At 41.9% G+C, this 24,370-nt stretch overlaps 3 protein-coding genes across 4 annotated transcripts in view; 1 reads left to right on the forward strand and 2 right to left on the reverse strand.

The window, feature by feature from the left end:
- The window catches only part of ZNRF3 (zinc and ring finger 3), a 113,412-nt gene extending 103,877 nt beyond the window's left edge, over positions 1–9,535 (reverse strand). Inside the window, exons 1-2 of one of the 2 annotated variants that reach the window (XM_083804600.1) lie at positions 9,239–9,535; positions 7,380–7,546 (exon numbers count right to left, since the gene is read on the reverse strand). The gene's annotated coding sequence lies outside the window, so the exon portion shown is untranslated. The other variant, XM_083804601.1, reaches the window with a different exon arrangement.
- A 30-nt stretch (positions 9,536–9,565) lies between these two features.
- XBP1 (X-box binding protein 1) lies at positions 9,566–12,931 on the forward strand. Its single transcript, XM_083804618.1, has 5 exons — positions 9,566–9,979; positions 10,049–10,145; positions 10,226–10,354; positions 10,958–11,121; positions 11,892–12,931. Exons 1-5 carry the CDS (start codon positions 9,690–9,692, stop codon positions 12,079–12,081), a joined length of 870 nt encoding a protein of 289 aa, XP_083660744.1. The 5' UTR covers positions 9,566–9,689; the 3' UTR covers positions 12,082–12,931.
- Positions 12,932–17,207: 4,276 nt separating this feature from the next.
- CCDC117 (coiled-coil domain containing 117) lies at positions 17,208–24,220 on the reverse strand. The gene is made up of 5 exons (XM_083804617.1): positions 23,678–24,220; positions 22,919–22,969; positions 22,310–22,543; positions 20,760–20,897; positions 17,208–20,239 (listed from the first exon to the last, which is right to left on the reverse strand). Exons 1-5 carry the CDS (start codon positions 24,031–24,033, stop codon positions 19,987–19,989), a joined length of 1,032 nt encoding a protein of 343 aa, XP_083660743.1. The 5' UTR covers positions 24,034–24,220; the 3' UTR covers positions 17,208–19,986.
- Between the last annotated feature and the right edge of the window lie 150 nt (positions 24,221–24,370).

Here is a 24,370-nt window from a genome sequence, read left to right on the forward strand (position 1 = left end):
AAAACTGAAATATGTTAAACCATACTAAAAATATCCTTATTTAGTTAACTGCAGCCTTTTCTTTTTGCAAACTGTTGTACAATATACAGCACATGTTTATATGAGAGTTGCAATGCAGCGCAGACATGCATGATGTACTGATTCCTTCAGGGCAGGCACAAGAGATCATGTAAGCAAAGAAAGAAAAACGAGTACTAAGAAATAAACTAAAATTGTTACTATATGCTATTTGCTCATGTAAAATCTTCGCAAGGACAGACAGGATCAGTAAGAACATCTGGAGCCAAATTTTCCAAAATTATCTTTGGAAGCAATATCCCTTCATTCTGCAAGAAGTACCTTCAAATACATCCACACAAATGTCTTCCTCTGTATTCTTAAACCTGCCCCCGCAATTGCTATACATCAGCTCTACTCAGTTCCAGTTACAACTTCACTGAATTCTAGATTATTGTTAATTTTATGTGTTCATCATGGCATCATTGTAGAAAGCAGACTGCTTAGCATTAGCTGCTTAGCACTAAAGTTAATCAAGCCTTAGGCCGTGAGAAACTACACTTGTAACATTGGTGTGAAACTGCATAGCTAACTAAGATCAGAAGAACTAGCTTTGACCAGCAGATAAGGGAAATATGCATAAACTTGAAAAGGCCACAGGCCAAAGATACCACCAAGGAAACCACAGATGAATGAACTGAGAAGCAAGGAGACCCCAGACAATAATGACTGACTGGAGAACAGCAGAGCACTGACAGTGTCGCTACAGGGAGGTTACTTCAAAAAACTACATAAAACCAAAGCCAATATGAAATGGGGTCCCTCTTGAGAGGCGCCCAGCTCAAGCTGTAGAATTGTGTGAGACTAATAACCATCTTTCAAAAGATTACCTGATTCTTAAGCCATGGGACCCTAGGGTCAGATCAAAAGAATATTGACAGTAGAATAATTCTGCATTAATTCCTGTATTAATGGGGGCAGTGGTGTAACTCCTTCAACAGTTTTGGTGACCCAGGTAGGCTGCTGGGCAACCACCATTAGACCCTCTCACCTCCAACTGTCTATTTGCTGGTATCAGGTGAGTTCACCCAGGGCCTTGGGGATGGGAGGTGCTGACTGGTGAGTTTTAAATTTACGCTTTAAATACAGGTCAAATTCTGGGAGCGTGCTGAAGTGGGAAATACACCTACCATAGAAAAGGGGACACCTTTAGCCAAAGTACTGGGAAATTAGAGGAAAATAGATGAAACTACAGGTGGACCACAGCATATGGGTTATTATCTTTGCAAGTATCTCTATAGGTATCGTTGTATGTATACAGTACTGTAATTTGTGTGATTTTGGTGTAACCAAAAATCAATTTATGTTAGAGGCTATTGTTATTCAACACCGATATAAGTAGCCGGTATGCTAATAAAAACAAAAGGAGACTGCAGAAAAAGAAATATGTAACAGCTTAGCACTAGTAACTAAAGCTGAGGAAGCCTTAGGCTGTGGGAATGTACTTTTAACCTTTTGTTTTTAAATGGAGAAAACAGTAACCCAGAACCAGTTGAAACTAGAATACAAGGGAGTAGGAACAAGACTAACTACAAAGTTTCCTAACTTTTGAGATAAGAGCAAGAGAGAAGTCATAAATACAAAGAAAGGCCTGGAGACAGAAAGAGACCTATAAGGAGAAGGTGAAGCCCCAGGCCCAGAAATGCTGTTGGATAACATAGATGGCGTGCAAAGGAGATGTGGAGGAGTGAGGACTATAAATCAGAAGGCTATCGGACAATCTAGGTCACTCCTTGGAGGCACCCAGCTCAAACTGTCAAGCGTTCTATTAATAAATGATCACTATTATAATAATGAGCTGATTCGATTTGAGGCATTCAGTTAGGGTTGAACCAAGTGAAGTCGGAGGTGGTGACAGCATAATTCCTGCAACAGGTGGCTACAGCATAATTGGAACCATGGTCCAGGTGGCAGCTGCGTAATTCCTACAATAGCATGTAGCAGTTTGTTCTCTTTGAAAAAGCATCCAACACATAAATAACATACGTCACATATTTCTGAAAAACACATTTACATACAATCTAAATACTAACTGATGAGCAGCAGAGAGAAAAAGTTAAAGGTTAAATTTAACATGCCTTGAGAAAAAAAGAAGCAAACAAGGGCAATTTAGTTGCATCCCCCTGCATAAATTCACATTCTAGTACCAGTAATTCCTAATGAAAAGTTGGTTCTTGCTACTGCAATTGTCATAAACAAAGTTTTAAGCAGAATTAGATACATGGAGTATTTCCCGTGCTGTCGCTGTCTATTCAAGCAGAGCTTGGTCTTGGCAAGTACTGCACACCTGGGCAAGTTTGGTCCTGATACGGCAGCTAGATGTGTGTCATTGAGCTGTCTTGTGAAACCTGATGGTTTCCACTGAGCTTTGCATAAATAGTGATTTTTTTACAATAATCGAAAGTTTTTATTTATCTGATGACTTGGAAAAGCAAAGCTACTCACAGTCTTGGTATAAAGCCCACTGAAAACCATGAAGAGCCTTCACAACTCCAACAGTATTTGAAGCCTTAAGACTATAAACGCTTCTCTATTTAATTTAACATTGTGACTAGTGTTTCTGGAGTCAATGTATGGTACAAGTTGCTGTTCTTGCAGCCCCTACCTCAAGCAACCCACTATTTAAAGTGAACAATATATAAACAATACAAAATAATTTCAAAGCATGTAATTAATGTGTATAATGTGTCAGCTGTTGATACTAATTGCAATGGACAAATCCCACACTACTAAGTTTAAAGCCAACAAATAGACTTCTGAATTCCAAAAAAAAAAAAAAAAAAGCAATTAAATTGGGACTGGCTAAAATGAAAAAATTACTACATTAAAAATTGATTCAATCATGCAAAAGTGAATTAAGCAACTATTTACTCTATTTCATCTTATGTATTAAAGACTCACCTAAGTTACAAACTCTGACAGGAACTTTTAATTAATCACCCTAAAGCACTGCATTTTCCACATTCAGTTACTAGTATACAATCCATTTAATTAGAATAGAAAGAGCTTCAACCGTCCCAGATCAATTACTTGAAAATTATCATTAAGATCAAGAGCTAACAGAGCAAATGAAGTTACCAGAAAGGAATGATAATAGACTTGTCCCTCTGTGAGCACCAGCTGTTATCCTTCACCCCCAGAGCATTCAGCAAAATAAAAAGGTATGAGGTAGGAGGCATACAATTCTGATAACGCTCCTCACATTTTGGGTCATGCTGAACTTATGATGAGACTGAACTCATTCCTAATGTGTTATTTCCTGATAATTTTTCTCTGCCCCTTTTCATGGTGGCTCTCTTATGACAGCTGGATACAGGCTTCTGTGTACAAAAAAAAAATAGAATTAGGTGAAGGCACTCAAGCAGAAGAATGTATAGAAATCATTTCAAAATTACAAAACAATAAAAGTTGCCAGGACTCTCAGGGGCTCTGAAGTTCTAAGAGAATTCCAAAGCCTAGGGAATGAAGCCTAAGAAATAGGAGAAGGTATTTCCTTTCAAAAGCTAGCACTGCTCCAAAGAGCTAGGTTTTGCCAGCAGGAAGTAGTCATCAAATTTTCCTAAGCACAGTTGTTTACCTCCCAGAGTATTTCCAAGCAGAGGCTCCAGTTCTGAACCAGGATGTGCAAACAGGAAAATTTACTGGAACAGGAGCTTTTAGGTATGTGAGATTTCAACAGTTGGCTACTTTCCTCAGATCTCACTCAGTACGTTAAATATTTACACAGAATCCAGAACACAGGCTGCCAGTTCACTGGGACAGTAAAACAGCGAGTTCGGTCTCTCTTTTATTGCCTGTTCTGCAACATCACCCCTAAAGATGCACTCAAAGTATCATCTCAATTGAGTATAGTACTTTTATCTTTGTCCTTTTACTTGTAACTACCACCACAAATGCATCATCACGCATCAATGTACAGAAGTGGACACAATACCTCTCAAACAACATCACTTCTAAAGAGAGCTTGCAGCACACAACTCTATCCTTTAGTTTGGCCAAGACCTTAATCACATCTGGAAATTATGTCAAAATGGGGCATCTTCCAGAACCTCAAAATCCTGCATAATCAGCACAACTTTCAGGTCCACATTTTCTCATCAGCTGTATTGGCAGAACTTTGCAGTGGAACACCGTGCTTAGGACCAAGCTAGAAAGAAAACAGCCAAGGAGCTGAAGTAGAACTACAGCATGGAAATAGGTATTACAGTCAAACAAGTCACAGCCAAGCACCAGAGATGCCAATAGTGGAACCTTTATAAAGGAAAAGGGAATCCATGCAATGAGATAGAGACAAGGATGAAGGCATGGTGTTGGAAAGGGATGGGCTCAACATCCCTTAAGCAAGGTAGTTATAAACAGAAGCCAGAACAAAACACACACCCAAAGCAGGACACTGAACAACCACCTCCCCTAGCCTGTGAGATTCATTCACAGATCAGATAGTTCCCTGATACCCACCAGATTCCCTGAACTGAGCCTACTTTCCTTGCCAACTGGTCCACTGCTGTTCAATTCCCAGTTGAGTCTCTCAGGGACGGGCAGATGACATAAATCTTGCCAAGGGCATCCAGTCACTATTTATAAAACTCTGTTTACACGAACAATGTTTGCAGAGCTTTCCAGTAGTGTTTCATTTTTACAGAACTAGTAGCACAGGGTTGCTGGTAAACATTCCCTTCCCTTCACTGCCTTTCCATTTACTGTGTTGTCTATAACTTTTCTCCTTTTAAATTCCCATGAATTTAAAAGGAGAAATTACTCCAGTCTCTGAATATGCAGGAGAAATTTGTTTCTGTCAGACAAAACACGAATCAGACTAAGAGCTCTTTACCTCAAAATTCTGAAATTTCCTTGTAAACAAGTAAAGTTTGTCTTTAATAATCAGTATTCTGTGACTGGTGGCTGGGGGTAATCAGCTTTCAGATGAGAGCAGCAGGGATTGGCAGGCTACCTCTGTACTGAGACCTCTGCTACTGAATACACTTGCCAGTTTTCTGAAAAAAAAGTAGTAAAATTACAAAAAAATGCAAATATTACTTAACTGCATAGATTTGTTTATTTCCGGTCTTACCTAAGACCAGGTAATTCTTTAGTTTTAGAGGAAACTAACAAAATGAAGCATATGGAATTATAATGCAAGTGAAATCCAGTGAACAGAAGAAATATATAGATGCAGGGAACATTCTGACCTCTTTATATAGGTCGCTTGGTCTTAAATTTACTGTTACTACTCCAAAAAGAGACAACATATCATCAGAGCATGTTAAGATAAATCTGCTGCCTTGTATTCTGTTACAGTAAAATAAGGAATTATACAAAATGTAAGAAGCCATGAAGCATGAATGACTTTGCTGGCAAAAAAAATCTGTGGTGCAAAAAAAGTTATTACAAGACAGGGTAACAATGGGGGATCATACTTAAAAAAAAAAAAAAAAAGTCAATCACTTTCTATACATGCACCTATTGTCAGTCTTTCAGAACTTGCCTTTTCACCTGCCTGTTTTTATAAGGTCCTGCATGAAATTTATGCCTACTGAGCTACCAGCAAAACTTCAAATACGGCACAACCTCTTTGAACATGGGCAATGCTGCTAAACTGCCTAGAGGAGCTGCAAGATGGGCTTCCATGCCTTTGGCTGCTGAGAATTCCAATGAAAATGGTTGAAGACCCTCCTTTCCTTGAAAAAAGCCCTTGTAAAAGGTCCAACCTCTAGCCAATCTTCATGAATGTCTGAGTTAACTCAGACTTCTCTTGTGAATCAGAAGCAAAGCTTCACTATAACGGTGGGAAAAAGAATTCTATTGGGATGGGGAGACAGAATTCCAGTACCAGGGCATGTGATCTGTATCACAAGATGTACACTCTCTGAATGAACATACACTGTCTGTAGTGGCTAAGACACAGCTGTGGGAGAAAATATAGAACTTCAGCATGACGTTCCAAAGGCAATGGAAGAAAAGGTGTAACAAGATTCCCTCAAGGTACAAATGTGATAGGATCTCTCCCTCAACCACAAAAGCCACTTGGGTCAAAGTACTGCACTATAATGATGACCAAAGTAAGAATCTCCAGACTATACCTGTGGCTCCCAAACATGTCTAAGATGGAAATGAGGCAGACCTACCATTGTTCATTGTAATTCTGGGTAGTAACAGGTGCCAGTAACGTATGTGGACAGAACATCAGGGTGAAGAAATAGAATGCAAACTTCTTAAGTGTTTGTAAGATGCTTGCATGAGAACCAGGGTTTGAAGCTGGACTTAGTCTTTTCCACGCTTTTACGGCGACACACTGGAAGCAATCATAGAAGCCAATGAGGCAAAGTTTCAATAATAAGTATTAACGGAGAAAGGGTGATAGCTGAGCAAAAAATCACCTTTCTGCAGCACTTGCTTGAGACGCTGTAAAGAGAAGGCAAAGCCAACCTCACTTCCTACAGAATGCAGACAGGTTGGCAGCTCCACGCAGTAAGCAAAGGATGCAGATTCTGCATAATTCATCTTAGTATAGCAGTACCACCTTTCTGCCGAGGAAGAGGTATCTCACTGTTCCTGCTAGGCTTGACAGCCTTTGCTGAAAAGTGCCATACCTTTTATTATCACCTTACCTGTAAATTGTTGTGACCCACTACAAGAATTAAGAGCAGCCCTTCCATTCAAACCCAGAGGAGCAACAAAAATCCCGTGTTTCCAGGAAGCCTGAACTGATAAGACCAGAAGAAATAGTGTTGCCAGTACCCCCAGAAAACCCAGTAATATGGCTGAAGCGAAATTTCCCCTGCTCCAGCTAACAATAAACTCAGCAGCTATGTTAGTAGAGTTTTTTATAGAAAGATAAGGTGAATTTCCGCATGAAGACTGAAAGAACTAGAATTTTGAGAGATGCACTTTTCCATCCCAATGTGTATTGATGAAATTTAAGAATAAGTAAAATGGATACAAAGCATATTACAAACATTATGGGTTTGGAATAACCTCATTTTAGGCTGCAGAACAGTTCCCCTTCTCATTTATTCAGCTATTGATACAGAGCTGGGAATATGCCAGCTGTTGACACGAGCTCGACGCCCTAAGCAACCTTCCAAGTGTGTTAGACACGCATTGGGCAAACAAGCTCCTTCTCAGACTATTAGTTAAACCTATTAGTTAAACTATATTTTCTCTATACTCTCCCATTTTCTTTCCCTCCTTTATTCACCCTTTTTTCACATGTAGATAACATTCAACTCATATTTCTTTCTCTGTATCTGAGAAAGGGGAAAGCCTATCCACCTTTGTTAGACAAAACTATTTCCTTCGGTGGGTCAGCCACCTGAACATACCACATAAAAGTGTGTTGGCAGGAACTAATGTTGTTTCTGGCAGGACAGCCAACAGTATCCTCACTGGCACATCCTTTAGATGGTGGTGCTGAACTAAAAGGCAGGGTAAGAAGCTTTCTTGAATAACTTGAGTACTGTCATGTGGATCACAGGCTTGAATCCAATGCCTGAAAAAACAGAAATATGAAAAAAGGAACGTGTAAACAGCAAGTTTGAAAAAAAATGGCAAAAATCAGAATTAAACTTGAAGTCCTTTAATTATAACTTTCAGAAAGGGTGTCTCAGTTCAAGACAAGCTTTATTTAACTTTTTAGTTTCCACTTTTTTACCCAGTAGCTTACCATATAGTTAATAAAAGATTCTATGTATCCTAAGGCAGTAACACAATATTTATAAGCCTAAACATATTCTCAGTAACTATACCACTGCTAGCCTTAGCAATGCTACTACAATTACTCAACAAGACAAGACTAGAGGGTCTCAGGGCTTTCTTTGCCATATGTTACCACTAACACCAAGCATGTTAATGGATACCATTATTACATTCAGTAAGAGTGGAAACCACCAATGCCAATGGCAGCTTCCAGTTCTGTCACTGTTCCAGCCTGGTCACATACCACTGTTACATGGCTCTTGTACCCCTAGCAGCACATATGCACTTCTGAAGTTTACTCATGATTGTAACTGTTGGTTGTAGAAGGAACATAATGCTTTTACTCTGGTTCTTTTTAAAATTAATCAGAAAAATTAAGTCACATAGAGACACAAAATTAGGGTTTTTCTTCAGCCATAATGCTAAGAAATCTGGGTATCTATATGACAAATCACATCACAGCTAGTTTTAGTAGTATAGCTACAAATATCAGAAAGCAGCACAAGCAGGGGCAGCCTGTCTGCTTTAAATGTTCAACATTTTCATTTGCTGTAAAAACGTGCAACTAATTTGACACAAATGTCTGATATTAGCAAAATATATTAATATTGGTCCGCATTTTGTTAGAAAACAGTAAAGCTTTTAATTTTGATTATAATTAGAGAATAAATATGATTACAAACCCCAAAGAGACATACAAAGGAGAAGCAGTTAGTTTTTAACAATAGGTATCTGAGGGGCCAAGCAGGACCAGAACAAATTTTCTGCACTCAGAATAAAAGGCTTATCAAAAGTTGCCACAATTTTCACAAAGGCATCAAAGTAGAAATGTGAACTATCAGACTTAACTAAATGTCGTACTGCAGTGAGTAAGGAAAGAACAAACAAAAACTTACAAATGCAGGGTTTGTTCTTTGTTATCGTGAAAGCCTGGCAGTACTCCAATACTGGAATAATTCCAGACAAGCACACCAGTTGTGCAGTGCCTTTGAACTTTTAAAGCTAATGTTTTTCCTTTAATGTTTAACATCTTATCTATTTTAAACTCACTGTATGGGTGGATTTCAGAAATAAACTCAAGGAACCAAAATTTTAACATTTCACAACCACTTGGTAACAGGCAACTAACTGCCTGTGAGCAAATCCTGGGAAGCTTAGGGCACTGAGGTATGGCTGACATTTCAAAACAGCGTGCCCTAGGAAGCTGCCTATTATTGCTCGCACATTGTTGAACAGCTGAATTTGTACGTGCATGATATTGCGAGGCTTCCTAGCTACCAAACCTCTAGTTGTCTGGGTCTGAAATAGCTTGGATTTAACGTCAACCCATTACATTTTGTCAACATTCCCCATTAGATAATGTGAAAAGGGTGCTTCTCACTTATCACATAGTATTGCTGCTGCTTAGAAACACATTCAATTCAAAATAGAACACCTGGAGCACTGCTGCAGGCTCTCTAGCAGCCTCTCCTTGCCTGTCACTAACCTCTTCCCTGTTTTCAGACCCTTTGCGCAGCATCCAGCATAGCTCCGTTCCCAGCAGTTGCGTTCCCACAAATGCTGGCCCTTTCCCTGCTTTCTGTTGGGATTTGGGACGGATGGTATCCGGGATGCCAGAAAGGGAAGTTTTGCAGCGCTGCCACCTCTAACCCTGCTCGGTCCCCGCGCCCCAGGCGCTGCTCGAGCTGAGCGCCCCCCACGCCCGCTGCGCCGCAACCAGCCCCAGCGGCCGGCGCCGGCGAAGGCCCCGCGCGGGCCCGGCCGCGAGGACCCCCCTCGGGCCCCCCGCTTCCGGCGTCCCCCCCCCCGCTTCCGGCGCCCCGCGGCCTCGCCCCTCCGCCACGCGCCGCCACTCGCCGGCCGCCCCCGCGTCTGATGCAATCGCTGCCCGGCCTCGCCTCCGGCCGCGGGCGGCCCGACGCCGCTCGTCACGGCCAATGAGGAAGAGCCACGACGGCAGAAACCCGGGCGGGGCGGCAGCGCCCGCAGAGCGCCGCGCGCGCCGGGCCCGGGCCGTCCTCTCCGCGCCGGCCATGGCAGCGCTGCCCGGGGCCGCGGCCCCGCGCCTGCTCCTCATCCCCAGCGAGGCGGCCGAGCCCGCCGCCGGCCGGCGCCTTTCCGTCGTCCTGCCGGCGGGAGCGGCCCCTAGTCCCCCGGGGGCTCCGCAGCCGGCCCGCAAACGGCAGCGGCTCACCCATCTGAGCCCGGAGGAGAAGGCGCTGCGCAGGTGAGTGGGGGGCGGGCGGCGCGGCGCGGCGGGGCAGCCGCCGGGGCTGACGGCCGCGCTGCCCCGCAGGAAGCTGAAGAACCGCGTGGCGGCCCAGAGCGCCCGGGACAGGAAGAAAGCGCGGATGACGGAGCTGGAGCAGCAGGTGGTGGAGCTGGAGGAGGAGGTAAGGAGCTCGGCGGCCCCGCGGGAGGGTGGCTGCGGCGGCACCTGCTGCGACCCCCCTGCCTGCGCGGCTCTCTGCAGAACCAGAAGCTGCTTCTGGAGAACCAGCTCCTGCGGGAGAAGACGTGCAGCCTTTCCCTGGAGAACCAGGAGCTCCGCTGCCGCCTGGGTTTGGATGTTCTGAAAACAGAGAAGGAAAGCGAGTCTAAGGTGAGCATTGCGGTGTTCTCGGTGGCTGTCTTGCTCTGTTTCTCGGCAGAGCCTGTCAAGAGTCGCTGTGCTCTAGGAGGCAACTGCGTGGCAGCGCCAGGGGGCACTAATCCCAGTGTTGAGAGTCTCTAGGCTGAAACAGGTATGCTCTGAAGAGAGCATGCTTTGTGTGCCAGAAATGCGCTTGTCTTCCGAGCGGAGGCTTTCCCACAGATTGAGTAGTTGTTGAGTCTGAAGCGAGCACCATTGGTAGTGTGGGAGATAGTGAGCTGGTTAGTCCCAAGCTGTTTTACGTCATCTGCATTTCTATGTTATACTGTGGAAGCGAAATAAGAATTCTTACAGTTATGTGTGGCTGTCTCAGAAGAACAGGGGAGATAGTGAGGGGCCAGGCTCTCATTTAAAAGTGGTGAACAAGATGGGTTTGCAGAGGTATAGAAGTTTGAGTCACCTTTGCAAGCGGTCTCATCTCTTCAGGCTGCTACTGCATAAGCAAGAAGAGACTAATGGGGGAAGCCTTTGCAGAGAGAGCATGGTCTTCAGGATGCTGTATTGTCTGCCAGAACATCTGTGATGACTGACAGAGCTTTTTCTTTGGTCCAGGTCGTGATGGAATCACAAGTGGATGAGATCGGGTTGGTGACCGGGTCCGCTGAGTCCGCAGCACTCAGACTACGTGTTCCTCTGCAGCAGGTGCAGGCCCAGCAGTCACCATTTCTGACAAATTCCACATGGATTCTGATGGCAGTGACTCTTCAGATTCTGAGGTAAGCATCTGCTCCTGTCCTAAATGCCCATGAAATTCAGAACCACTGTGGATTTAAGACTCAGTTGAGAACTTCTTGATGTAAAGTTTCTTGATGACTTTCCACAGTTAGCTTGTTTTTTAAGCTTTGGAATATTGTACCTGGGGCTCAAGACAGCTAGGGATCCTGTGAGTACAAGACAAGTTAATGCAACTTAAACAAGTCTGGCTTTAGTAATCTGAGATAATATTGCACAGAACAGTCTCTTAGTTCTTACAGCAAAGCATACAAATACAAAATGCATACTGTGCTTTTACTGCTGTTGTAAACAGATAATTATTTTCTTGATGTCTAATACTTGACAAGGCTGTTGGAACTTAAAGACTGTCCAATATGAATCTCTTTTAGAAACTTAAAGACAGGAAGGTTACACACCTTTTGGTCGTGGGCGTATCTGCCTGCACCTGGTTCTGGTACTTGCTCTGTGGACTCAGGAGATTCTATGGTGCTTTTATACAATAGGTCTAAGATTTAGAGGAGCTTCTAGTAGAGATTGAACATCTAATCCAGAGTTTGATAAAAATCTGTAGTACCCTTACAAGAGAACTAATGGACAGAAGTTCTGAACAATAAGTAACTTTCTGTTCTGATAAGTGGTGTTTGTAGTAAAACTCCTAGTTTTGTGATGTTAGCATATTTTAACTTCCAGGTGAGGGTGGACTGATGCTGCAACAGATGTTTTGCTGTAATAGTTCTAGGCTGTCTTTCTAAACCAGTGTTTTATTCTGCAGTCTGATCTCCTGTTGGGCTTTCTGGACAGTCTGGACCCAGAGATGTTTCTCAAATGTGCTGATTCAGAATCAGCATGCCTGGAAAAGCTGGAGGAAGAGATCTGTGGAGAAACAAATTCCATACCGACCTCCCCCTCTCCCTCTTTGGGGTCCCCATCAGCTAAGCTGGAGGCCATTAATGAACTCATAAGGTTTGATCATGTATACACAAAGCCCTTAATATTGGAGATTCCTGTTAAAATGGGCAACCAAACCAATATGCTAGTGAAAGTTGAGGAAGTATCTCTCTCTCCGTCTGAAGACAAAGCTATTGCTGAGATCCCAGCCTCTGTGAAAGAGGAACCTGTAGACAGCTTCATGCCAGAACTGGGCATCTCTCATCTGCTTCCCTCTCCTTGTAGCCTTGCAGCCTCAAGCTATCTGTTGGATGCTGGTAGTGACTCAGGATATGAAGGATCCCTGTCACCTTTCAGTGATATGTCCTCTCCACTTGATACTGACCATGCCTGGGAGGATAGCTTTGCAAATGAACTATTTCCCCAGCTGATCAGTGTCTAACTCAGTGTTAACTCTCCCTGGTTAACTATTCTGGCAGGGTAATAGGATATGCCCCTTGAGGGGTGTGTGTGTGGGAAATCAAGTGTATACAGAAAAATGATCGTTTCTACCTAAGAATGCTGGTAGGTGGGGTGATGGCCAATGTATTATGGCCAATGTATTTCTACTGGTATGAAGAAAAAAAAACCTAGGGTGTTGTCCCTGTGTCTGTTGCCCCCCCTCCCCCAGTGTTGGCTTATGAGAGAAGTTGGTTTCTCAGTAACTTGGCAATTTGGCTGAACCTGAAAATCAAAATACTCATTTTCTTTAATGCTGAAAGCTTTAATGGTCTATTCAGGTATAGACAGCTGGGTTAAAACTACATAGTCTGTACATCTTACGGATTTACTGTGTAAATGCTTGTTTTCCATTTGCTATGTAGAGTTGCTTTCTCCATTTTAATATTTAACTGTATTGGTGCAATTAAAGTGCAATGCAGCTCACTTTTTGTCTTGTATCTCAATGGGGAGGGGAGAGTGTCTGGACCTGCTGAAGTTTGAAACTCTACAGAAATTTCTGGAGGTTAGATCTTTCAGTGGCTGATCTACCGCCTTGATGCACCCACTGATCCAGTAGTACTGCTGTGGTGCATGTAGCTGTGTGCTTTAGCAGCCTTTGTCATGTCTTGGAGCACATGATGTTGCAAGCTGTTCGGTGTAGATAGGTTTGTATGGTGGCCAGAGCTGCTAGAGCAAAATCTGCAGCCATAATAGAGAATGCAAGTGGCAGTAGCTTGATGTCTGAATAAAACTAATTCCTTCTTCTTGGTAACTCTCGTTGTACAGAATACTCTAGTCTGAGTGAAGGTCGGTGCTTTTCAAGTGACATGTTTAGTACTCACGAAGTAGCGAGACAGGGTGAAAAAGGTATAGATTCTGCATTCCCACAGGAATTCCTGAAAGAAAAATCAACTTCGTAGGAGCTAATTTCAAATATAACAGTATGACTATGTAGTTTTTGTTGTTCTTGGCCACTTGTTGCAATGGCACAGTATGGAAAAATACTTGGAGTGATAGGGAAGAAACTGATGTTGTACCCCAAGTGAGAGCTGTTCCAGGTGTTTGTACAACTGTTCTTGTTTTCAGTTCTGTTTCATGTCTTGCATTCTATTTGGACAGAAATAGCTTATGGGAGGTAAGCAGGAGTGTATTGGTCACTAATGTTTGAGGCGACAGGACTGTCTTTTACAAACTTAAGTAACTTACTTTGTAATAAAATATCTTGTCTGAATACTGGATAGTAGTAAAAACTAAATGTGCAAAACAAACTTGGGTTAAAAAACAAATTTATGGTAGACTGAAAACAGCTTGTTACGCTTTCACACTGGAAAACAGGGTGACTGCAAGAGGGCCCTTAGTACATAGTGCATGTTGCAAGTCTGAAAAGCAAGCAGTTAAATGAGGATGACAAAAGTAATACAAAATTATTAATTACTATTATTGGAACTTCAATTAAATTCAAAAAAAAATCAAAAAGAATTAAGAAATAATGTTTTGGACATGCAAGGAAAAAGTTTCTCACCTCTTTAAAATTCAGCTCTATGGTTTCTAGCCTAGAAGTCCAAAACAGTTCACAGTGTAAGTATACAGTACTTGAAATAACACCTGGAAAAGGACTGAGATTTCACATACCTTCCTCAGGGCTATAGAAAGGTTGAGGCTAGCACATCAGAGATGTGCAGCCCATCCCGTTTGGTCTTGTGGCCATATATCCTGTTTTCAGACATCTGGCCTTTAAAGGGTAGCACATTAAAGACTAAGCATAGTGATGACATAGCAGTATTTCTGTTCAGTGCTGCATTACTTCCAGGCAGCGTGTGTGTTCTTGTGAGTTTGTTGTCTGAGACATTCAATGTAGACATAGTATTGACTATTCCTGTATGAGGTTTTTAACTATTTTTCTAGGAGTTGATCCTAAATGTAGATTGAAATGTGTTTTTTTGATAATACGCTATTTTCCTAAAGATAACCCAGGTTATTACAGATTTTTCTCATTCTGGTTTCACTCATGATTCTTACCACTTGAACTGCTTTTTCTGTGCACCTGGAGAGGCTATTGTAGCTAAAATAAGCACTTAAACTGATAGCCATTTTAATAGCTACTGAAAGTAAGGCCTTTGTCGTCCTGTCCCCCCCCCCCCGTCCCCCCCCCCCAAAAAAAAGCTATTGGTACAAGAAAACTCAGTACTGATCCCTTTGAGACTTTAAATTGATTTGATTCATTAAACTGGTGGTTTGGACCAGCATTTTTTGAATGTAGTTTGATGGCTGCACAGGTATGCTTTTTCGGTTTCCTGTAAACTTCAGAGCCTGCCCTAGAGCAGCCAAGTGTCTTTGAAGCAAAAGCTGCTACCACAGCGGGGGGAGGAAGCAGTGATGGTGTAGATCCGGTTTCCCCCCCCCTTAATTGAAGCAGCTGCTAATCATCACTTTGAACAAGAATACTGCGATCCTCAGACTCATCCTTGTGCAACTACAGATAAAACTAGACAAAGGGATTAAGAGTGGCTGGGGTGAATGATACTGAGCAGAAAGCTACCTTCGTCTGCTATGCTACAGTGGAAGTTATTCCTGTATTTGGTTACTGCCCTAGCAGGCAGGAGAAACACTTATACCCTATAGCCTGAAACACCTTGATGAAGGCACTGGAGCACTTCACCTGTGCTGTATCTCTTTCCCTCTCATCTGTCTTGCAACAGGGCACTCTGAAAGGCTTGTAGATGTGTCATTTTGCCACCACTCAGCCTTCTTCTAAAACTGCATGCGTGACATAGCACTTCTACCCAACAATCTAGCATAGGTGCCACCTATAACCACTGTCCCGGTCTGTCTCTGGAAAGTTAGACCTATGCTGTTCAGCCAGTGCAGCACTATGTGTGAGCATGTATGGGATGAACTGTAAAGGTCTTGCAAAATGAACAAAGGGAGATAGTCTTCAACATGTACTTCTGAAAATTGCTTCAACTTGGTTACTCTGCAACTTTCCAGGTGTGATTTACCAAGTAAAACAGCAGTAACACTGCTACCCAGAGACATGGATACATATTGCCCATTTTCACTAGTGTATCATTTAACTTACCTCAAAGATGAAAACGTGTTGTGGCTTGAAGAGCAACATTAAGAGCTAAGAAAAATGTGAAGAAAGTTCTCGATGGTCACATTCCCATGATATTTGGAAATGGACTCTGTTTACTATGTTTCCACCCAAACCTTGTTAAACACAGCAGACAAAAGAGTTTGAAGTATTATTTGTATCCTTTTGGTGCTTTTTTTTTTTTTATATCTGCACCCTTTATAGCTGCAGATACTTCATGGCATGCTTTAGCAAGACTTACTGGCAATATAGGCTCCAATACAAGCTGCTAATATTGAGATCACTCTCCCTAATAGCACACATATTTCTTGTTGGGCATCTGGGAGCCAAATAGAATTCAGAAATCCTACTAGCATTCATACTTTTTATTAGACTCGAGTCTTCTTAAGTAATACCAGGGCACCATGAGATTTTTATATAGTATATCAACAGCCACAGATAAAAGTGAGAGAATTTAAATTGGCAGCAGAGGGTCTTCATTTGAGACCTGACAGTAGATGAGAGACGCTAAGTTAAAGTAAACCCAAGCTAAGCTGGGGAAGGAGAGGGAAGAGTAATACATATGTCATGGGACAGATTTCACCTTTGCAGTATGCTTCCTTCACAGGACTGCTTTCTGCTATAACCTCTGTTTTGGAGTGTCTGCTTGCATCACAGCAAGTGTGGATCTAGGCCTAGCAGTTCACGCGTATGTTGTTACGTGCACAGTTGATTAAATATATGATCTGTGATAGAAACCATACAGCTGCCATGGCTCATTGATACAAGACACAAGCTCTGGAACAAATACAAGTTCAGTTCCAAATCCATGCCAAAATATATTCTGCTCATCTTCACAGGGCTGGCTCCATAACCGTGATACAACTCCTGTCTACAATTTCACAGCCACATCCCCAGGGAAACTTAGACAACTAGGCAAGCTCTACACAATCTTAAATGTGTTTGGTTTTAAACTACTTTTTTTTGTCTCCTACTCTGCACTGGAGAATTATTTAAGCCTTGACTAAATCCATTGAACTGACTAATTTAAATCCAGTTGAAATTCAATTCATTCACATTAAATCACACATTATTTAACACAGCCTGGAAAACTCAGGTTGTTTTGAATAAATCTGAAGTGCTAGTTTTCTCATTTTGAAAGCAAAGGTAATACTAGTCTAGGTCAAGCAACTTTGTCTTTCAAACTGCTTAAAAAATTATTAAATAGACGTTAAAAAAAAGAGAGCGGTGTTGCCTACCAATAAAGTAATTATAAAAATACTCTGCACTCCAACACTTCTTGATTTTATACAGAAGTGACCAAGCTAGGCACTCTGAAGTAAAATAAAAGATCTGAAAATACAAGCAATAGCAACACCTTTTACCAAAGGTAACTCTTTGTTTTGTCAGACACTTTTGGATCATGACAGATTCACAGTCCTTCTCTGGCAGCTTCAGGTTTATTCTGCCGTACAGTTACTACAGCTCTGCTGAACACAGTGGAGGAAAAGTTACATGCCTTTGGGAACATATGATTAAACTAAAAATCTTTTTAGGTCAAAATACTTTCTTACCTTCCAAGTAAAGGATGGGACATATATTCACAAGTTTTGTTTTCACTTCCATTAAGAATGAAGCACAGCCATCTAAAAATATTTTAGAAAATTTATTGAAAACTCACATACAAAGGGTGATTTGGCCCCAAGAGAAGACAGACCAGAATTAGCTCTTCCGTATTTCAAAATAAAGTTTTTTCCTAATACTGCATCACATTTGCTATCCTGCTTGTAAACAGCATTAATAGAAGTATTTTAGGGAAGTCAAAACCAAATAAAACTGTTACAAATAGAAAAGTTTGAGAACACCCAGTAGCTTGTCCTTTCTCACTCTCTCCAGCTGATTGCTAAAGAAAGAATTTTGCTCAGTCCTCCTAGATAACTGATTCCTCCGTAACCCATACTCTTCTCCTCCATCAATTTAAGGATTCAGCCATGTTGTCTCCTAATAATAGCATAAATGAATTATAAAAAAAATAATCTTTTATACCAAAGCAAATTTATTGGACACATTTTTTTCCCCCTGTCTCATGGTCTTCGTCAGTAGTCCACCACTATATTCTTGTTTCAGATGTCAGATTAACAGGGCTCAGCGATACTTTATTGACATCAAGGGATTAAAGAGGAAATACACTTCTGAAAGCTAACCTTTGCTATAAACATAACAGGAAAAAAAAAAAGCATGCTTAAAAGCCATCTACGTACATTCGTTCTCCTGCAAATTTGATGGGCAACTTGTCATTCAGTATTTTAAGAGGGAAGAAACTGTGTCTAGATTTGACATATTTAGACTTTCCAAATCTTTCTACACCCTGTGCCATAAGTGTTGCTGAGATGGTTTCATCACTTTTTTTTCTATCCTTTCTTTTCAGCTTATTTAGGATCAGAGCTATCAGCTAAAACAGTCCCAACCTTGAACTTTCACTATAATCCTGCAAGCTTAAAAATGGGTATTTATTTAGAGGCACCACATTTTCTACCTGCAATAACTACAGCCTTCCCCAAACTGCATTGCTTTACTTTATACTCAAGCAATGTAGCATGTTAAAGGCTGTAGATTTTAAGCAAGTTCAGCAGTTTAATAATAAATGAGAAATTTTACACAGTTCATGCAACAGATTTATAGCAGACTGAAATAAAATTAGACTTCAGAGCAAGAAAGATCTGTGCGCATTCTCCAAAGTTCCAGAATGGATGTTATACACCAGTTTTCAGAATAATACCTATTCAAATGTTGGAATGTTTTTAGTGAAGCTCTGAAATATTTTAGCAAGAGACAGCAAATTTCACACAACCTTCAACAAGAACAGCAAGATATAAACAGGATTTAACAAAGAGATATCTTTCAAAGAAAGCTTCTCTGATCCAAAAGAGAAGAATGACTGCAAAGAGATAAACTTGATTTTAAACTATCAACTATGGGTTAACCATTAAAAAAAAAATCATCAATTAGCTGTGCAAAGGAAGAATAGATTTTCTTATGCAAACAGCTGCAATACTGAGAGGCCAGTGTACTTGGCTCCTTTATGTTAGCAGGATGTCAAATACAGACTAGGATGCTGAGACTCAACAGAACCTATTACTTGGAAAGGGATTTCCTAAGAAAAGCCTCAATTCAGGTATCTCTGGGAAAGGTCTAGGACTTAAGACCAGAAGATAAGATGTCTGCCTTGTTTAAGCATAACAGAAGTAGTGTGCACTGAGAAAAAGTACAAGCAGTAACTCATTGAGGATTCTTAACACTCTAAGCAGGGTACAAAATTCTTTTGGCATACTTCTGTATAAAACTATGTGGCATGATGTTAACAGCATGTTGTAGTTTAGACTGTAAATATAGGTTTCCGCAGGCAAAAGACAAACATCTTTTTTCAGTTTGCCACCAATATCAGCAGTCCCACTTAAAGTTTGGGACTTAGTTGTACATGACGTTCAGCATTTGACTCTCTTTACCCCAGAAAATCAGCTATTATCTGATTTACTTATCTTTATAAAAATTAAAGGATGCCATTTATTTAATGAAAAGTTACACTGTCTTCAACTGACTTTCCAACTCAATGTATACAAAGAATCACATCACAATGTAAAATGTGAATCAGTTGGCTGAGAACCACTTTTCCCTAGACTTCGCACCATCTGGGGAGGAGGGTCATCAAAAAGCCAAACTATTCACAAGCCAGTGAACCAAAGAGGACTAAAGTTAGTAGATATCTCATAGTATCAAGTTAGTAGCCAGTTTTACTTTCTACAAAGCCAGAGGCTTAAGCTCAGCTATAACATTCCTTCCCTACCACATTACAGAATGCATCATTTCAATACTTGAGTTTCCATCAAGTGCAAACCAGCTGCAGATGAAACAGCCATTGTGTGATAAGCTGTATTTCTGTTGGGACTACTTTTCTGTCTCTGACTAAACTCAAAATTATTTCTTCCTTTCAATACCTTTTTGTGATTTTAATGAAACTAACTGACTAAGCACAGTATATGCACCAGTCTTAGTGGCTCAGTAAGTGAAAAAGCGTGGCTTGAGCCACCATAAGATTCAGTATTTGGATTTTATACCTGATCAAGGAGTACTAAGAGGACATTTCACCATTAACAAAGATGGAAAGCTGCTTTCTTGTTCCAAAGGCATTTGGGTTGCTTTCAGTATCAGTAAAAATTAGAATATTTAACAGAGCAATCTTTTTTTTTTTTTTTTTTTGGTTTCCTAAAGTTTTGTGTGGCCAACCCATGTTCTTACCATTGTTACTAGGAAAAATAATAACAATAAAACTTCAGATTCACACATCAAACCAGAAGGAAAGAGAGAATCAAAAAAACAGCAACAAAAACCAGCAGAAGTTCACCACTTCCAGTCTACAGTCTGGCATCTACAACTCCATTTCTTCTTCTGCACACCCAGAGATTCCCAAACTAGTATACACATCTGGAGACACGACAGTCTGTTGTGATTCAGGGAATATTTCAGTCTGTGGGTCAAAAGCAGCTCTTGGTGTTAACTGCTTTGCTTGACACCCTTCTGTACTCTGCTGCCTGAAGTTCTTAACAGAAACAGGCTTCAGTTTATCTGTGAGAAATTCAGGAAGAGGTTTCCAAAGCACCAGCTCCATAGAAGGACGGCTCCTAGAAGGGATGGAGTGCCAGTTAAATTAAGGTTCTCCAATCACAACTGCTAAATGCAGAAGACCAGTGATTATCTTCATCCTTTGTGCTAGCCTGGAACTATATTCCAAAATGCATATACCAACTATTAAATTTCCTCTTCCTTAACTAGTTCCATTACTTTTAGTTCTAACCATGCGTTTTCTTTCACGCAAAACTTGAGTATTGTTGGTCACACTTCAGGACCTTCTTCTTTTGGAAACCCGCATATATAAAAATGAGGATATAGTTGTTTGTTCAACATGTTTCATTCTGTACAAATGAGGAGTACAAAACACAGCTTGATGACCACTATAGTTACACTTATTTCTGTTTCACATTAGGATAGTTTTTTCCTATTTTTGACCAGATGAATGGTCTGCTACACAATGTCAGCTGCATCACGCAGTAATTAAGGACATCTCCACAAACATGAGACCAGGACCCTCATTTCATTTGCATGTATTAGCTACATAGCACCATGATTTCCTCCAGAACTTACATAGACTCTATTATTTTCTTTGTCAGGACTTCACCAAAATCCCTCTTCATCCCTTTTTTAAGGGTATCTGACAGGATAAGAGTGGGCAGATTGCTAACATTTCCATCAGCATGAACTTCCTCATCTTCATCAATTATCCTAGGAACGGAGGGGGAAGAGGGAAATAAACACTATTGAGCATACTGTTAACAGGCACATCCACTGCAGTTCTATCTACGTGCACTGCACTGTACAGTGTAGATAGCTGACCTAGGCTGGGTACCAGAAGCAGCGGGGCCATGTTAACATGAGTCTCTCTTGGGCCAATATACCCTAAGAATGACTGTTACCGTAGAAGCCACTTGAGCAGCTATGCCACTTCTGGTACCTAAGCTAGCTTTGTTATCTTTGCATTGTCCAGCAGTGCACAATGCGCACATACACTGAGAGGAAAAAAATAAAATACCACAAATTCACTTCCGGGGAAAGTATACAATTCAGTCATATTACAAGAATGAGTCTCAGTTATGTAGTAACTTCACCAGCTTAATTCTCCAGATGTTAACTTTGAGAGTTGTTGAAAAGCTACTGAATATAGTTCTTAATCTTTAAAGATTTGGCATCAGTGTCTCTGATTCAGAGCATAAAAAGTTAAAGCATTTAGAACAAACTGGAGGCATCTCCTTTGTTTTTGATAAACCTTTTAAAGAAAATTTAGTAGAGTAGCTGGGAAGGAGGGGGAACACTCCTCTGAGAGTTCTAAAGCAGACTTCGTAATGCAGGTATAGCCAGATCACAAAGAAAAAACATTACTTAGATTTACCTATGAGAAATGCATCTCTTCATACGTCGTCAATTGAGTAATCATTTAAAAAAAATCTTTTTTTTTTTAATTTTGGCTTTTCTAACAACTGTCTGCAGTGTTTTTTTTTTTTAGAGTATTCTGGAATAGTAGCACAACTGCAATCAACTGATATATACACAACATGCTGAAAAATCTTTCAAAGGCAAGAATACACAATATGCTTATTAAATGACTGTAAAAGTCTGCCCATAGCCACCCCGTCATCCCAATATCAAGCCACCTCATATTTAACAGCAAGATGAACCTCAGTCTTACTGCATATGTGCAGAGAGAGATCTCTGGTCCATGCTAATCTGTACACTAACAAATTCACATCTGTCCTGAGCATTTAGAAGAATTAATCACAGAACAAGCTGCAATTGGTTGAAAAAAAGCTGAGCTCAAGTCTGACTATATAACGTGAGTTAAAATTTGAGCTCTGGATACTCACAAAAGAGTGTAAGAACCCATTATGGTATATTGATGCTGCATGATGATTTTGAGAGCATATTTATTCAGCATCTCTTGTATCCTCAAGTTCAGATCATAATAGCAGCCCCAACACTGACAAAAACCATAGGTAGCCTACAAAGAAACCACTTGCACACAAAGTTGATCTCAGACTTACAGTAGTGCTACCACACTGCTAGATGCTAGTTTTACCCCTTACTGCCCACCAAAAAAGGGAAAGCTCAGCAAAGCCAGTCTACTCAATCCCTGCATTTACCTGTCCTCAATTTCCTGAAGCTTCCTGCGAGCAACCTCGCATTGCTGTTCCCCCATTGTCTGATCCATTTCTTCACAGGGAATTTCTAACATGGCAGTTTCAGGACGGCTGCCACCATACCGACTTGCTACCTCCCCAGCTGCCTGCTGACCTGCACAGAGAATCCATTCTTCAGTGCTGGGATTCAAAGGGCAATTTTTGGTTCCTGTCAGTCTCTTCTTCTTCACAGGACAACTAGGAAACAAAATAAGTTTACAATTGACAAAAGAGAAACGTGGTGGTCTACACAAAAACGTGTTATAGAAAGTAATGTGCATTTCACCAGATTTGACAAACTATGGAAATACAACCTCCACAAAACAACTAAGACAACATTGCTCTTATTAAAACGTGGGTACCCGTGCAAGAAAAATCAGTGCTACTCAGTTAATTAGGTAGCTGAAATAGATTTGGGATCGCTCATGTGCAATTCAGGGGAAGAGTTCCAAATTGAAACAATGGAAGATGATCCTTTCCTACGTATCCTGTAGATGAGATGTGCTCAAATCTTTATGGAAAATAAAAAGGAAATTAAGATTTCTCAGGCTACAAAGGACAAATTTAATTTACCCTTCTGCCTCTTCTTCTAGCTTATGCTTCTTTCCACCTCGAACAGTGACACTGTAAAACAGAGAGAAATGGTTATTGGCTTGTAATTATATCTTCCAACAACATAGATTTTCAAGCAATATTTTCCTCCCTTTTCAAACTTCATGCACAGCTTGAACAGCGGCAAGAGCAACAGTTGCCACATGTCACCAGTTGTGAAGGGAGTGGAAGGTCTGGACAAAAAGGACCAGCTTTTGTTCCAAAGAAAATGAAAGAAGTCTGTAATTGCTCAGTTCTCTGAGCAGAATGCCTGATAATCTCTCCTTTATGTTATTTCTTTTTTCTCCAAGGGGCAAGAACAATTTTTGCTAAAATTCAAATGCTTCAAAACTAGCATGAGAACCAACTTCAGACTCCAATACAGTGATAATAAACTCAAATTAAATGTGACCAAAGAACAATATATGACAGAATAAGACTTTATACTAGTATTTTGTGTTCACGTATTAGAAACAGTGAGTTAAAAGTACAAGAACTTAAAGCATGTCAAGATCTAGGTAAAACTGATCACGTTTCTTTCTTTTTCGAAGGTTCCTTCGTCCTTCACCAACAAATTTAAAGGCAGTAGGAGAAGCAGTGCAGTTCTAACGTACAAACCATACAATACTGGAAAAAAACAAATTCGAACCTCTCTTGGAAAGACAGGTTATTTCACGAGGCCAATAGAACTGAGAAACATTTTCCCTTCCCCGTTCCAGCAGTAACGACGTTCGTACTCACTGGCTGTGACTCTGCTGCTGGTGTAAGCCTCGCGGGCGTGCCGCGTTTGTGAAGGAACCCACCGGAGCGACGGTCAGGCTCTCGTTGTAACTCCCAAGCGCAGCTAAAGCGGCAACGTCAAAGCTGCTCTGCAAACGCGCGCCGGAGGAGCCGCAGCCGTCGGCGCCGTCGTTCCTGTTCCCCGCCAGCATCACGGCGGGGGGCTGGAGGTACCCGCGGCCGGCAGCCCCGGGCTGCGAACCGTCCCGCGCGACTCCCGGCAGGCCGTGGCGGTCAGGGGCCGCGGCCAGAGCCTGGGGGAACTCCAGCGCGGGCCCCGCAGGGATGCCCTGGCAGGATCTGCCCAGAGCCGCCATCGCCTCCCGCCCAGAATAAAGAGGACGTCAGCCCCGCCGGGCCGCGAGGGGCCGGCCCGGCACCGGTGCCGCCGCAGGGCAAGCGGCTCCCCTCAGGCGGGCCCAGGGCCGGCGCCAGCTCCCGCCCCGCGAGAGCCGCGCGGAGCTCGGGCCCGCGGCCGCCCCCGCTGCTCGCGCCGCCCGGCCCGGCCCGGCCCGGAGCGCTCCCGCGCAGACCCGCGCCGAACGGGGCCGGACGGGGCCGGAGGCGGGCGGGCGCCGGCAGCGGGGCGATCGCTGCGGCAGTGCGGGCGAGCCGGCCCAGCGGCACTGCAGGCAGGCCGCGGCCGTGGGGCGC

The sequence above is a fragment of the Anser anser genome (genome assembly GCF_964211835.1).
Source record: "Anser anser genome assembly, chromosome: 18".
Taxonomy (NCBI): Eukaryota; Metazoa; Chordata; class Aves; order Anseriformes; family Anatidae; genus Anser; species Anser anser.